At 39.5% G+C, this 15798-nt stretch overlaps 1 protein-coding gene across 7 annotated transcripts in view; it reads right to left on the bottom strand.

Annotated features, from left to right (window-relative positions):
* FRMD4B (FERM domain containing 4B) overlaps positions 1 to 15798 on the bottom strand; it is a 340426-nt gene that overhangs the window by 15829 nt on the left and 308799 nt on the right. For all 7 annotated transcript variants that reach the window (XM_057554765.1, XM_057554763.1, XM_057554764.1 and 4 more), the window contains 7 exons: positions 8560 to 8636; positions 6862 to 7000; positions 6240 to 6381; positions 5133 to 5266; positions 4917 to 5036; positions 3523 to 3751; positions 926 to 982 (listed from right to left, as the gene is read on the bottom strand). In XM_057554765.1, coding sequence (XP_057410748.1) covers positions 926 to 982; positions 3523 to 3751; positions 4917 to 5036; positions 5133 to 5266; positions 6240 to 6381; positions 6862 to 7000; positions 8560 to 8636 — 898 coding nt within the window. The remainder of the gene's footprint in view (positions 1 to 925; positions 983 to 3522; positions 3752 to 4916; positions 5037 to 5132; positions 5267 to 6239; positions 6382 to 6861; positions 7001 to 8559; positions 8637 to 15798) is intronic.

Below are 15798 nucleotides of genomic sequence, written 5' to 3'. Positions count from 1 at the left end.
CTCCTTGGCTGACCAAAGGCTCATCCTATCATTAAAAGTGATGAATCTGATTTATGGTGAGTCATTAGGGAATTGTTGTGTCTCCCACTGGTATCTGTATTTCCAAAGAGGAATGGCAAATGTGACCAAACCTCAGCTCAAAGGAAGAATTCTGAAATGGTAGACTTTCATGAACCATTTCGTTTGGGGGAAGATAAAGCAGTAGGGGTTAGTGGTTCCCCCAAATTCTTTAAATCGCATCAAAAAGATAGTGAGCTCCTCTGCTTAACCACAAGAAAGGGATTACAAGGAAATACTCTATCACTTGATATGAAATCCATTCCATCATGAAGTATGTTGACCACAGGTCATTACAATAGACACAGTCTACCTCTAGGAAACCTCTAGGAAACATGTAACCCAATTTCTAAAATGTGTGTTTCTTCCTAAGAAAAATAAAATAAACTCCAACTTAACTGGAATAAGTAGACAGTGATAAACTCTACATTATTTCCTGGTAGTGTAGTGTAGCCTACACAACACTAATTTCCTGGTTTTGGCATTGGACACTAAATATATAAGATGTCACCAGTAGACAAAGCTGGGTGAAGGACTCTGTATTACTTACGCACCTTCTCTATAGTTACTTCAAGCGTTAAAAAAAAAATCCTACAGAGCCTTACAAATCCTTATCAAGATACCTATTCACTCGAGTTATGGTACTCTGATTCCCTGAAGTCATGTGATTTGTACGGTACTGTATTTAATGCTGAGCTAACCTGTGTAGAAGTTAATCCTAATCCCCCATTCCCAGCCATTCTGCATAAATGTAAGTTAGCTGTCTACTTTTCCCAAAAGAAAAATAAACAGACTTTACTTAACTCAAAAATATTCTTAATATTTCAGAATATATAACATTTTAAACTGAAAAGGGGGAGCTACTTACGGTCATCATAGGTGGTAGTGTCAGACAAGGAGCTACTTTCTGATGGGATTATGTCTTCTGTGGATAAAATAAACTGCCTTTAGTATAATGGTGCATTTGGACACCCCTAATAGTTCAATAAAACCCTTTCCAATGGAGTGCATCTTATTTTTATTTAGATAAACAGAACTAATTACAGTGCATTAGGAATAGTTAACTATTGTTAAGAATGAACTCATTGACTACTGAAGGTATAAACATCTTATATACCATACAAATATTACATTGGATTATTTATTAAAGTGGAACAGAGTTTGAGAACAGTCCTTTGAGAATCTACTGTACTAGGATAGTACAGGATAATTTAGGATAATTTATTTAGGATAATTAATTTAGGATAATTTATTTTTTTGAGCCCTCCCCTAAAGAGAAGGGCTTTTTCTTGATAGAGTGTGGTGGTCACTTGTGGTGCATAAGCTTCTCAATCAGACCAGGGTTTCTTAACAGTGAGTGGCACTACTGACATTTTGGACTGGACGATTCTTTGTTGCGGTGGGGGGGGAGTGGAGGAGGGTGGGTGCTGCCCTTTGTATGGTAGGATCTCCAGCCTCTACCACTCGATGCCGGCACCTCCCCACCCTCAGTTTTGACAATCAAACATGTCTGCAGACATTGCCAAATGCTCCCTGGAGTGCGAAACTGCCCCTGAGTGAGAACTACTGAAACAGACAGACCTGGGTTCACATCCTGGTTTTGTCACTTACTGGCTCTGAGACCCAGGGCAAATTACTTAATCTCTCCAAGCATCATTTGGCTCACCTCTACAATAGGGATAAGAATAGTACCTAGTGTTTAGTGCTTTGGTGAGCATTAAATGACGTAATAGATGTAAAGCCCTTAGCCCAGCTCCTGGCACAGGACAAAGGCTCAATAAATGTTAGCTATACTTACTACTTTGGTTCCCTAAACACAGCATTCTGGTGAAAGAACTCTGGTGGTTGAAAATGCCCATAATGATCTGATTATTACTGGTGCCCATCAAATGTTACAAAATGGGTTTAGCAAAAAGGGATATCTCAGATGTTGATGTGCTCTGGCAAATCATTCCATACTCAGTGTCAACGATGGGCAAGGTTACAGGCAAACACGACACCTCAGTGTAAGCTTCAAAGCCATTATGAAGTGAATCTCCACATCCAGTCTCAAATGTTAATCTCTATCAGAGCCAGGAGGACTGTCTCTTAATTGCACACACAGTAGAGCTTGAAGGCGAAATGCCAGTAGAGTCAGCTGTCAGGCAGGCTTTAAAAAAATCCACCCGATATATGCTCAACTACTGACACCAGTGCTGCCCAAATGTCAGTTACTGAAAAGGATAACATTTGAATCTTACACAGCTGGGGATGAATGGGCCACAACAAATGGCTATGAAAGTTAAGTGCACTGCTAATCATTCATCTCTGTAGGTCCAGAATGTGGCCACTGACCAGGCCAACTGGATTTCGCATTCAGAGTCAAAGCCATCCTAAATTCCCCAGCTGTAGTTGACGCACACTTGTGTGTTGATGTCTGTGCATTCACTTTCCAAAAAGCCGTATCTCTGCTTTGCAAATCATATGCTCTGAAGCCGAGTACACTTTAAACCTGATTACCGTACTTTGTCAAATCTAAGACGTATAATTACTTGATGTCCCAGTAAAAAAAGAAAAAGTACTGCCGATCATAACTGTAGCACTCCATCTAGTACAAGAATTATCCCAATTTCACAGATGTTTAAATGGGAAAAAAAAAAAAGTCTTGGAATCAAAGAAATAGAATCGTATTTCAACCAGTGATCAAGGCTGAAAATCGTGCTAATAAATATGGAAGGCCAACTGGACTTGAAATCGACCTAAATGAGATTTTTTTCAGTTTACTTTTTTCCTGAATATTAAAGTTTTAGATATATAACGTTGAGAATTTTGAAAATATGAAAGAGAATTAGGAAGAAAATTAAGTGACATGAAATTCTACAGCTATTAATATTTTGAACTCTTTCCCAACCAGTCTTTGTGTGTACATAATTATACAATGTCAGGACCATGTTATGGTTACAATTTTGTATTCTGCCTTCTGCATTTCATAATATAACATGAACATATGCCCATATCTTTAAATAGCCTCCATAAATGACAATAATTGTAAGAGCTCTTTTCTATCCACATATGTTGGATAGGTCCTTAAGAAAATGTATGGTCTGCTGCATTAAAAACCTTTGAGAAACTACTAGGTAGGGCCCAGCTCTCTTAATATCCTGTGTTTTCAAATGTATTTCTTGCAATGACATCAGGCCAGTTAAAGGTGAATCCGTCTTATTAGGAACCAATATTGCTATGAAAGCTCTTTCATGCTGAAAATTAAAGCAATGCAATAGTATAGTATTACAATAGTAAGAAGGTCACTAAAAACCAAGTTAACATACTTGTAAGACTGAAATTCCAAACCATTTTTATCCTAAGAAACTCATAATTAATCCTGTTCTTTCTTCTGTCTCTTACCAAATGAACTGGTTTGGAAATCGTACATTCCATCAAGAGGATTGACTTATGTGACTCTAAAAAACCTTACTAATTACTAACCTGGTACGATAACTGTTGCTTTCTGGCTGGGTTTCTTTCCACATCTAATTCGGTATTCATTTATTGCATTTTCAATCTCCTGAAGCTTTTTCACTGCATCCGTGTAATCTTGCTTTCGTTTTTTCTTCACAGTTTTACAAAGATCTGGCTCGTTGGCAAGTTTCTTTGCAGCTTCAACCAGCTTTTGCTGTATTAGGAAATTGCTCTCCAGTTCTTGCAAAGCAGGGTCCTGCATTTACATGATGATACTGTTTTATTTTTATGGACACACACAGTCACTGTGATATGTACTAGATAATAAAATTTCTCTTTCTCATGCGTTCTCAAATCAGATGCTCTCTGAGAATAAAATCTTCCTAAGTTTTACTGCTTAGGTATTCTCAAACACTTTCCTAGAAGACAAGACCTCCCTCCTCCATTTACTTTAACTGAACAGTCCAACTCTCTGTCCTTTTCAAAGAAGGGAATGGCCTTCCATTCATTCAGTTGGTTGGATGAAGATCATATTTTTCAAGAAGGGATTCTTCACCCAAGATTCATAGCCAGAGAATGCTATATTCACATGCATAGCTTTAGAAACAGATAAATTGAGGTTTGATTCCTCTTTCTGGGTGATTCCTGGTTGTATGACCCTGGATATACTGCTTAATTTTTAATGCTTCGATTTTTTATCATTTGTAAAATGGAGATAACACCCGCCTTATGAAAGTATGGTGAAGATTAAAGGAAATAATGTATGTGCATTGCTTAGCTCAGAGCTGGGTATAGAGTGAACACTCAATAAATAGCAATGCTCACTTTATTATTAATGGAAACTGCCATCATTTTCTAAAGCCAAGATGGCTAAACTTCTGCAAGAAACACGAGTAGGGTCACAGTGTCTGATGTCATGCAGATGAGAAAGTACCCTCTATATTGGCTAACAAATCTTTTACCTTTATTATACCCAAGTGCTATACATGTGTTATCTCATTGAATACTCCTTGCATCCCTCAGAGGGAAGAACAATCATTACCCCTATTTTATTGATGAGAAAACCCAAGAATTGAGACTTCACAGAGGGTCAACGATTTGCCAAAGGCTACTTGATTTTAAGTGGGAGACTCTAGTGCTGGAAGTCTTAATTCATATAATAATACTTCTCAATTTATAAACATTTAGAGTTCCTTTAGTGCTCTTTCTGTTTGGTGGGGGTAAAGTCATGAGAGAGAACTCAATTTTAACTAGACTGTGCATGAAAGAAAGAATTCAACTTGGTCTCCATGATCACTTTGAACTGGTGAGATAAAAATGTACAGCAGTAACTCAAAAACCAAAGGAACAAGTCAGCCACACTGAACTGACAGCATTTCTGTCTCACTGTTGATAGACACGCTCAGAGCTGGTGCTCATACCTCTTCACTCGGCAGCAAGTTGTCATCTAATTTGAATGCGGTACCTACACGCCTTCTGACGTGAGGAGCTTTCTCACCTACGTTCAGTGGATACTCCTTTGGCATTTTGCCTGTGAGCTCCTGTAAAACAGGACAGAAGCGAGAGGGAGATCACTGACCCTGGCTGGAATTGTCCAACACGATTTGAAATGCTCCCCAAGAGCGGAAGACACTCACAGCCTCCCGCAAACAGATCTTCTTAAGTTCTTCAACTTTTTTCAGAAGTTTTTCTTGCAACAGCTTTTCCTTCTTCTTGAGTTCAAGGATTTTCTCTCTCTTTTGCTCCTCACTGACTTCCGAGTCTTGAGAACCTGGGGCGGGGATTGGGAGGGAGCGCAGAGAAGGTTTATACAAGGCATGTTTCCTTCCTTTTTAAAGGACAAGGGATTTTTAAGCCAAACCTGCTGTTTAATAATAGTTTATTTCTTTTCCCCTTGTTTCTGAACATAATAAAAGGAAACTGGAGAACATTTTCTCATGCTTCCAAGCATCAAACAGAGCCTGGTAATAATATATGCCTTTTGCATTTTGGCTCAGTCATTTTAGAAGCAATGATAAAATGCGTACTGTTTCAGACACACCCAAGGAAAAAAAATCATTTTTCTGAGCAGGAGAGAAGGTAAGATGTTCCTTGAGATAGCTGTTTAGAATGTTCTTTTAGAAAGTAAGCAAGGCAAAGGAATATTCTGTGCTTCAGGTTCACAAACTGACAATGGGATTTAGACGAGAAATTATTTTTAGTGAAGTTACGTATACTTAGTGAGACTCTTATCCAAAATTTCTACAGAGGAAGGGTTTAGGGGCAAAAATCACTTTTGGGGGGTGAGGTGGGTTCGAAGGCTGTGGTCATGGTTCAATTTATGTTAAATGGAGAATTAGATAACCGTTTGTATCAAAAACTACATATTGGGGAAAGAAAAAGCTTATGAACCTTATGGGGAGAAAATATTCTTGCAAGCTACCCTGAGGCACTCACTATTTTAGCATCCATTGTTAATTACACAACCTGACTTTACTATTTAACTTTCTTCATACTCTTTTAAAAATTAATTTCAAAATTTATTCAAAACCGCAATATACTGTAGGTTCCATATGCTTATTTATTCCCAAAATAATGGGTTAAAAGATACATTTGAAAAAAAAAAAAAAGATACATTTGAAAGTGGTTTACATATTTATTCCCAAAATAATGGGTTAAAAGATACATTTGAAAGTGGTGTACAACCAAAAAAATATGAAATAAGATAAAGATCGCTTGCACGCTCTCTAATCCAAAAATATTACCTGAGGAGATTAAACTGCCGTTGCTTGCCATGATGAACTGACTTTTTGCCTCTAGTGTCACCATTTTGGAGACTCTTGGTGCTCCTGTCTCAGTCAAATCCATTGCAATATCGTCTAAACTCCTGGCTGAAGGAATTTTTGCCTAATATAACATTGAAATGGAATTCATTCGGTTAAACCTATTTCAAATTAATAAAGCAATTCAGTTACTATGGAATAAAAATGTCAACACAGAGGACAATATAGAATTTTTATATACAAAAGTGATATTTTTCAGAACAAAAATATAAGATTTCAGCTTTGCAGTTAAAACGTTTTAGTAACTAGGCATGATTCCTTCTCATGGTATAGTTCAATCATTAACATTAAAACATCCTGAGTGTACACACATACATGCATGCCAAAAATTTGGCAAATCTTACAGTTTTCAGATCAGGTTATACGTTGCCCATTTTTTTAAATGTAAGAAAAATTAAAACAATTGGTAGTAAAGTTTAAAAAAACAAAACTCGAGGAACAAAAACCCATGTGCTTGCATCTTTTCTGAGAAAGCTTATCTTGCGAACACAAAGCCGGTGAGGGAGAGGACTTTGTCCTTATAGAAATGCTTCTAGTTACTTACTTTGCTTTGCTTCCGGTCCAAGTAAAACTGATGCTGACTAATTGCCATTACCCAGATGGACTTGATGAGAGAAGAGTTCGCATACCACGTTTGCACAAAGAGGCCACTTTGCCCAAAGGTTCTTCTGGATACCGAAATCCTGAAAGATTAAGGAAAGCACTCAAATGATCTGTCTCTGGCCCAGCACAACATAAAATGTATCCAGTGGGTAATGTTGTAACAAAGCTTCTCCTTAATTGTTTTGGCTCTGCCATAACTCTTTTGCTGTCAGGGGCCAAGCTTCTGATTTTCTCCTTTTATGAGAAAACCAATCACACCTGGGTAATAGCTCTCTGTAAAAGCAGCATATTAAACAACACATTCACACACTCAAAAGCAGATGAGAAAATGGGAAGACAATTTGAAAAAGAACAGATACATGTATATGTATAACTGAATCACTTTGCTGTACACCTGAAACTCATACAACATTGTTAATCAACTATGCTCCAATGTAAAATAAAAATTAAAAAATAAACTTAAAAAAGAAAATGATTACTAACTAATATACCAACTGTATAATATTTTAGAAAAACCTAAGTCTAGTATGGTCATGTGCATAAATACACACATTCGGCATTCTGTAGAGAAGCATGATATTGGAAATTATAGAAATTAAATATTTTTTTAAAAAAGCAGATGAGAATTAGCCACATTAGAGGCTGTAATAAAAACATTTAGTTAAAGACCATAGGCTGTGCGATCATCACAAGAAGGCGGGAATAAATGTGATAATATTTTAAAGACAAAGCAACCAGGATCTGCGGGGTCAGCACCTTCTTTAAGGTAAGAGAGCATCTCAGGTCTACGTAGAATTGTCTGGCTCTGGCACTATCAGAGGATGAACATAATAATATTATGCATGTCCAAAACTGGTCCAGAGTACTGCTTATGCACCAGATGAAAAGAGAAGAGAGGGTCAGAGTAAGGAAAGAGCAAGAGAGAGAAAGATGGGGGGAAGGCAGACACTGTGTAGGGGTAGAGGTGGGAGAAGGGCACTAATGTCCTTTGTAGGAATTTGCCTTATCTCTTTGGGTCATCTTTTTGTCACAGCTGTTTCCTCCATCCCTCAGACCTCCAAATATCCATAAACTTATCTGAAAAGCAACCGCTGAGGGCCGATAAGGAATTCCTCTGAGGAACTTGGAAAGCCTACATCCTGACTTCAATTCATGTAGATAATTTAGCAACTTTTTATTTAAGTGACCAAGAATACCGAACTTGAAAATGAGCAAAGGATCCGAATAGACATTTCTCTAAAGTACATATACAAGCGGCCAATGAGCCCGTGAAAAGATGCTCAGCATGCAAATTCAAAGCAGTATGAGCTTATCACTGCACACCACCAGGATGGCTATTCTCACACACACACACACACACACACACACACACACACACACCTAAAAATAACAAGTGTTAGGGAGAATGTGGAGAAAATGAAACCATGCACATTGCTGGTGGGAATGTAAAAGGGTGTAGCCTCTTTGGAAAACAATCTGGCAGTTCCTCAAAAGGTTAAAGAAAGAGTTACCATTTGATCAAGCAATTCCAATCGTAGATATATACCCAAGAGAAATGAAAACACGTGCACATGAATATTCATAGCAGCATATCTGGACAGTCACCAGGCTCATACAGAAAAAAGTCTGTGATCCTCACCTCCGTGGATCGTGAACTTCCACAGCAAACTTTTTCTCACGGAAATATAAGTTCTCCAGCTGTTTCCACTGGAATAACTAAGAAATGAAGAAAACAGAAAAGCCACACAGCTTTAATTAATGTTAACTTTTACTAAATCTAGAAATCAGCTTAATCATGAAAAAATCAAGAATTAAGACTGAGAATTAAGATTAAGAATTAAGCACTAAGATTAGGCATGAATATGTAATGCAGTCTTTTTACAAACCAACTATAACGTGAAACCTTTTTCTGATGGTAATCTTCACCTCATCAATCTTCCCTGAACAATAAAACCAGGCAACTGTGGGGAACATGCATACTATTTTTCCTCTGACTCAACTAAATAAAAGGGTAAGGAAATCGTAGATTCCAGTAAACCCATGCCTTCTGATCAAAGACGTTGACTTCATATTTAAATGGAAACAAACTCAAAGGGATGTCTCAATAAGACCACAGATTAAATTCAAAAGAATGCAAAGTGAAAGTAAAATGGAACCCCAAGCAGGGGTGATTCTCCGAGATACCAGTTTCCCGCCTACAAGTGTTCCTCTAAATGGGACAGAAACTGAGCACTCGGAATTGGAGGCAGGGTAGGGTGGGAGTGAACGCTGACACTGACCTCTTGGTTTCTGAGCTAGAGACTCCAGCTTTTGTAAATAGAACCCATTTCTACTGTTGACATTCTAATGCTACACTGGGTGTTATTTGCCAGTTGGTTGGGAGAAACAGAACTTACTTACTGGCAGTGGGCATCTGAAATCTAAATAACTTGTGAAAAGCAGCTCATTCACAGAACTGAGTGTGCCCTGCTGCATTTTCTGGGTTCATTCGCAACCCCTCACGTTAACCTGAGCCCCTGCTTGTCCTTTTAACTTTGACTTCATAGTTGAATTCCTTTTCTCCATCCCAGTCTTGATGATCAGAGAAATACTAGCACAGCGATTTCATTCCATTATTAGACTTTGGCTGGATTTTTAAATTATGTTCAAAGAATCTTCAAAAAGCATTTTAATCACCAAGATAGTAACTTCTCTGCAATGCATGATCAGCAAAACCATTTCCTGGGGTACGGGAACCAACACTTTTCACCAACATGTAAACCTCATGTTGGGACTTCCCTGGTGGCGCAGTGGTTAAGAATCCGCCTGCAAAGGCAGGGGACACAGGTTCGAGTCCTGGTCTAGGAGGGTCCCACGTGCCGCGGAGCGTCTAAACCCATGGGCCACAACTACTGAGCCTGTGCTCTAGAGCCCACGAGCCACAAGTACTGAGCCCACGCACCTACAGCCTGTGTTTTACAACAGGAGAGGCCACCGCAGTGAGAAGCCCGCGCACTGCAACAAAGAGTAGCCCCCTCTCGCCGCAACTACAGAAAGCCCACGCAGCAACGAAGACCCAACACAGCCAAAAATAAATAATAAATAAATTAATTAATTTAAAAAAAAACAAAAAACCAAAACCTCATCTAGAGGAACAGCACGAGCTAAAGGTTCCTGTGCACACATAGCTGGAAGACAAACATTTTCAAACTGGACCCCCAGTCCCAAACCGAGTAAAATAAACCAGTACCCACTAAGAACACAGCCCTTCATGGTCTGAACACGTAGTGTCTGTAACTACAACCATCACCCAGGTAGAAAAAGGAATTTGTGAGAGCTTAAAGCTACATACCGATTTTCTAAAATGTCCATAGGTTTGAGGCTTTCATTTCTTTTAATCCCAAGGTTCCAAAAGTGGGACAGAAATGGGAAGGAAAAGTCCGAGGTGCTCTCTCCCTCCCCCCCCCCGTCCTGGCCGGGCAGCTCCGGTGAGTTCTGAATGGAGTTTCCTAAGACACTTAGGTGTAACTCAATTTCACAAACCGAGCCTCCCACGGCTGACACCCTAATGACATCAGCAACTCCACCGAGTGACATCACCCCAGTTCCACTCCTTCTTTGATCAGGAAGAGGACAGCTAAGTTCTCTCTAGCAGATTTTCCCAGGACAGAGACACATTTTTCAAATGGGGTACAGGGTAGATTCAGATGGCTGTTTCCTGGGAAGTAAGCTGCTTTGAATCCAGGCACAAACTTCACTAGAGGCTGGGTGAGGGAGACATTGCTCCCCCGTTTTACTCACCCTGGACGCGAACAGGTTTGACAGGAAGAGCCACAATGCAGCTCAGCTGTGTTTTCCTTTGCGTCCATTCCCACACACATAAAACCAGGGCCAGACTTGAAACCTGATCTCTGAAAGCCGCCGCCTCTCCCTCTTATCACTTACAAACGTGAAATACTAGCGCTTTTGCCAGCAGACGGACAGCAGACGGTCCCCCTGCAAGCAAAAACCCTACTTAAAAGGTGAAGGGTTTCAGCTAATTTAAAAAGTGAATAATTAGATGGCAACTGGGTTTGCAAATGAAGTTACGGGAAGGAGACTGCATTTTTAAGTGTGAAAGGCAAAGCCATTTCCCCACCTGAAATCTTAAGTTTTTGCAGGGAATTCCCTGGAGATCCAGTGGATTAGGACTTGGTGCTTTCACTGCTGTCGCCCAGGTTCGATCCCTGGAAAGCTTTTGCAAAATGTAATTTCATATATGTGCCTGTAATAGTATAAAAGTGAAGAGGAACGGCACAAACGTCCTTCGTGATAGCGGTTGGGGACGGTAGAATGTATGAGGGGTAAATGACACAGAAAACTTCAATGTTACCAGTCATGTCTGATTTACTTGATTAATAAAAATAAGATGAAGTAAATATAACAAAATATTAGTAATCGTCAATTTAAGTGGTTATGCAGGTGTAGTCACATTCTTGGTATTCCTGTATTTTTTTAATTTCTAAAAATTAAAATAAAAAAGTTTGTATAAAATGAACAAAGGTTGGTCTGTTTCATACAAGAGTGAGATTTCCACTCCCTAACCATTTGGGAGGCCTACATTTTAGGCATGTATTACCTTTGTGACTCTTATCAATGTTTGAAGTTGCTAGGAAAACACTTCTAACTGTAGTTGCTCTTGATCTAGCTGGCAGCTGGAAATAAGCTAGTTTTTCTTTTGAAATTTCTGACATCATTCTTCTATCGTGCTTTTAAATTACCTTGGAGTTCTCCGTCTCAGAGAGCAGGATAAGGCTCTGAAAATGGCCATGGAGCCGAGGTAAAGTGGATTCCATTGCTCATGCAAGACGCCTAGGACAGCACCTGGCACGTAGCAGGCAGCTGCCAGATCTTCATTCCTGTCCTTTTTGTACTTCAGTGTTTTCCTTAAAGGGTAAATAAAAGGCCCCCCCTCTGGTCAAAATCACTCAAGATTTTGGACCAACGGAAGGATAAGAGGAAAATGCCAAAGAAGTATCCACCAGGCTGACCTGACTTGTCGGGGCCTCTGTATTACAGAAATGGCCTGACAGGGAATTCCCTGGCGGTCTAGTGGTTAGGATTCAGCTCTTTCACTGCCGTTGGCCCGGGGTTCAATCCCTGGTCGGGGAACTAAGATCCCTGCAAGCTAAGCCATGCAGCACAGCCAAAAAAAAAAAAAAAAAAAAAAAGAGAAGAAAAGAAAGAGAGAGAAATGGCCTGACATATAAGGAATACTCTAAATCACCTGAAAGATGAAGAAGGGTTACAAGAAACCATTTAAGAAAAAAGAACAAAATTCAAAGGAAGGTAGAAGGGAGCAAAGTATGCTTCACATTCTCCACTGTTTGGAGAACACTGGGGCCCATACAGAGTAGGACTCTTATAGGGTATGATGTCTTACAGGATAGAACAAGACTATTATATATATTATATTATGTGAATGTGTATCTATAAACAAAATTTGTAATTTTCATATTAAAACAGAAAAAAAATTTTGCCCAAGACAAAATTCCCACTCCTGGAGATTTGGGGGGTGGGTGGGTAGGAGAAGAGGAGTTTTATTTGCTTTGCAACACAGAGTTATGAGCCTGAAACTGCACTGTTTTCTAAAGTGATCATTAAACAAGCATAATGACAATCATTAATTAGTATTTATTGTTGTTTATGTAGCACTCACTACTAGGGATGAGTTTGAAATTGTGTTGTGTTTAGAATTCATGGTGTTAGTAATGAAAGGAAATACTTGCATGGTGACAATAAAACCATCAATTAGGTCTTCCAGACGTCTTTCTACTCTACTCTCATCTAGAATGATTAGTTGTGCCCTTTAGCATCAAAAGAAGGAAGTAGATACCAAGAGATGAAATAATAGCTGGGATTAACTTTGAGATTACAGAATAAATAAACAAAGAGATAAACCAAAAAAAGTCAAAGAGGAGAAATGTGAACAATGATAGTAACAAAGAGATAATCAAAAAAACTACAACAGGAAGAGAATGTTTCCTTAGGTCACAGATCACCTTGTCTTAAAAAAAGAAAGTGTCAAAAATTTAATAACTGACACAGAAAACCAAAGCTGAATCAAATCTTATTTTAAAAGTGAACGTGTGTAAAATGCCGTAGTCAGAATCTATTCCCTTTATCCTTAGATGTAAAGGAAGTTGACGGTTTTAGCATAATTTGCCACGCGTTATTACACTTTATTTAATGAGATGCATGGGTTGAATATTTAAGCCATTTTGTTGAAAACTAAATAAACCTCAGTATTTAGTTACTGATAGCCACCCACTATTACAGCCTTAAAGAACTGGAAGAAATCACCTCTTTCCCCTTCCTATGCTACAATCACACTGGTTCCTAAACATCTGAGGCCACTGTCAAACTTTAGGAAAAAAGACTATAAGGAAAAGCTGAGGGACTTTCAGGAAACCGGGAGTCACATACCTATGTAGCTCTTGGAGTCCTTTACACATTCCTCTTCAATTAACAAATATTTCTTGTCCACCTTCTATGCGTGAGGTCCTGTTCTTGCTGGCAAATAATAGCCAGGTCCCCTTCCTTGTGATGCTTACCTGAACCAAATGGACCACATCAGACTGCCTTGGTTTACATGCTGATTTCACCACATGCGCTTTATTTGGCAAGTTGCTTAACTTTCTTGAGTCTCAGTTTCCTCATCTGTAAAATGGGACCAACAACGCCTGCCTCAGAGGGTTGTTGGAAGGGTTTAGTGAGATTATGTTTATGAAGCACTTAGCACACTGCCTGGCTCAGAATCAACATTTAGTAAGCGATAAAGCTAGCTGCATTTGTTAGGAAGGACCCTCAGTCCAATTCCCTTATTTTATCATCTCTTCTGAAGATGGAGGAGAGCCACTTAACAGCAGAAAGAGAACTAGAAACTGCTGTCTGGATCCCACATCTGTCTTTCCACTGATGAGAAATAGCCAAGTTATTCTGTTGACACCTCCGTGTCCCTCAGATTTCCAATTCTATGAGCTTCAGCCTCTGTAAAAACTGCTGTATCTCTGTTGATTTCATTGGTGGTTTCCTGATACACCCTCTAGGTAGGAAATCTGTTCACTGTTCCTGTATCACAGAGGTCATAGAGGAGGTACGTGAGAATGGGTCAAAGGCACGCCCACAGGGAGACGCAATGGCAGCAAGCTAGCAAGCTCCCTCCTGACTGGAGTACCCAGAAAAGAAGAGACATGCCCTAGCATGTACAAAAATGCTGAGGAGTGTGACCCACTACCAGCAAGGGGGACCTTTGGGGTAGTGAAAGACAAGGAAAAGTCTTGGACAGAAAGGATGCACTGTCTCTTTGAATCTTGATGGACTGAAAGTAGACAGCACCCAAAGGTTTAACACTAGGCAATGACAGGAAAGACATCATCAGAGGCTTGGTTTTTTTTTGTAGTAGCACTTATAATACAGGTTAATCATTTAACTGCAAATTCACTTGGAAATGACTAAATTTGGGATAGTAGCAGCGTGGTGTATGACTGTATGTCAAATAACTACTCACATAGGCTGATTCCCCTGCTGTAACTTGAAGCAAAACAAGATCACTGTATTATTGATTTATTCTTTTTTCATTTTAAAAAAGTTACACTTGATGAGTATACTGTTAGTACCCACAAGCCAGCTAGCGGATCTGTTTTGCCTCCTGGAGTACCAGAAAATTAGAATTTTGCAGGATGATGAGCTTTGAGAAAGCCAAATTGACCTACCTTCTATCCAGCTAGCCATCTTTCCACCAAATATTTATGTGACTGAGAATGAGTCTTCCCAACAACCTTATGGGGAGGTACTACATTTAGCCCCATTTCACAGACGAGAAAACTGAGGCTCAGAGAGGTTTAATTGGCCAAGGTCCCAAAGTTAAATAGGGGCAGATCTGGGATTCACACCCAAGCACAACCATGGCTCCAAATTCCCCAGTTACCAGAGCACACTATCCTGCCTTTCTTACTTGGGAAGAGTGTTCTATGGAGATTTGTTATGTTAACCAAAAAAGAAAGAAAAAAAGAGTAATTCCCAGTTCAACCTCATAGGAAGAAAACGGCAGCAATTACGACAGCCATTTGCAGAAAAGAACTCTGAGTCTCTCATGTTTGACTTAGACTAGTGGTTCTCCACCAATGATGATTTCTCTTCACTTCCCACCCTCACCCACAACTCCCAGAACATGTGGCCATGTCTGGAGACATTTCTGGTTTATCCCACTGGAGGGGAGGCTGCTACTAGCATCTTGTGGTTAGAGGCCAGGGATGCTGCTGAATATCAGACCATGCTCAGGACAAAATGATCTGGCCCAAAACATCAATAGCGCAGAGAATGAGAACACCTGACTCAGAGGATAATTTCTGGTGACATAACTATGCTTTGGTGGGTGAAGTGTGTTGATGAAGAAGATAAAATTTTTGCTACAAAATAATGAATTTTGGATTTCTCTTTTTCTCAACTAGGTATGTCTTTAGGAACAAACAGATGTCTGGATTGTTTTCTAAATGCAAATGTTCCCTCCCAGAAGGACTTAGAACAACTGATCAGACTACAAGAGGCCATGCTCTCAATGCCCGGGAACACACCAAATGGTACACTCTCAGGTAGAGAAAATTACTTTTTCAGATGTGATGTGATAACCCTTCACACATAAAACATCAGGTCTTAAATGCAAGGAGTGAAACATTCTGAGTATTTTTGGAAACGCTTAGACAAAGATGTCCTGGGTATCAGAAAATGCAGGATATAAAGATCTGACCATCTAAGAGGATGTCACCTCATATAAATTCCCTCTGTGGCCAAATCTCTAACCTCTCAGAGCTGATCTAATGACTTCTGTTAGTACTTGCAATAGAGCGCTCACTGCACG

This window comes from Balaenoptera acutorostrata, chromosome 10 (genome assembly GCF_949987535.1).
Source record: "Balaenoptera acutorostrata chromosome 10, mBalAcu1.1, whole genome shotgun sequence".
Classification (NCBI taxonomy): domain Eukaryota; kingdom Metazoa; phylum Chordata; class Mammalia; order Artiodactyla; family Balaenopteridae; genus Balaenoptera; species Balaenoptera acutorostrata.
Note: the sequence above shows the minus strand (reverse complement) of the source record. Positions and strands in the feature narration are given on the sequence as shown.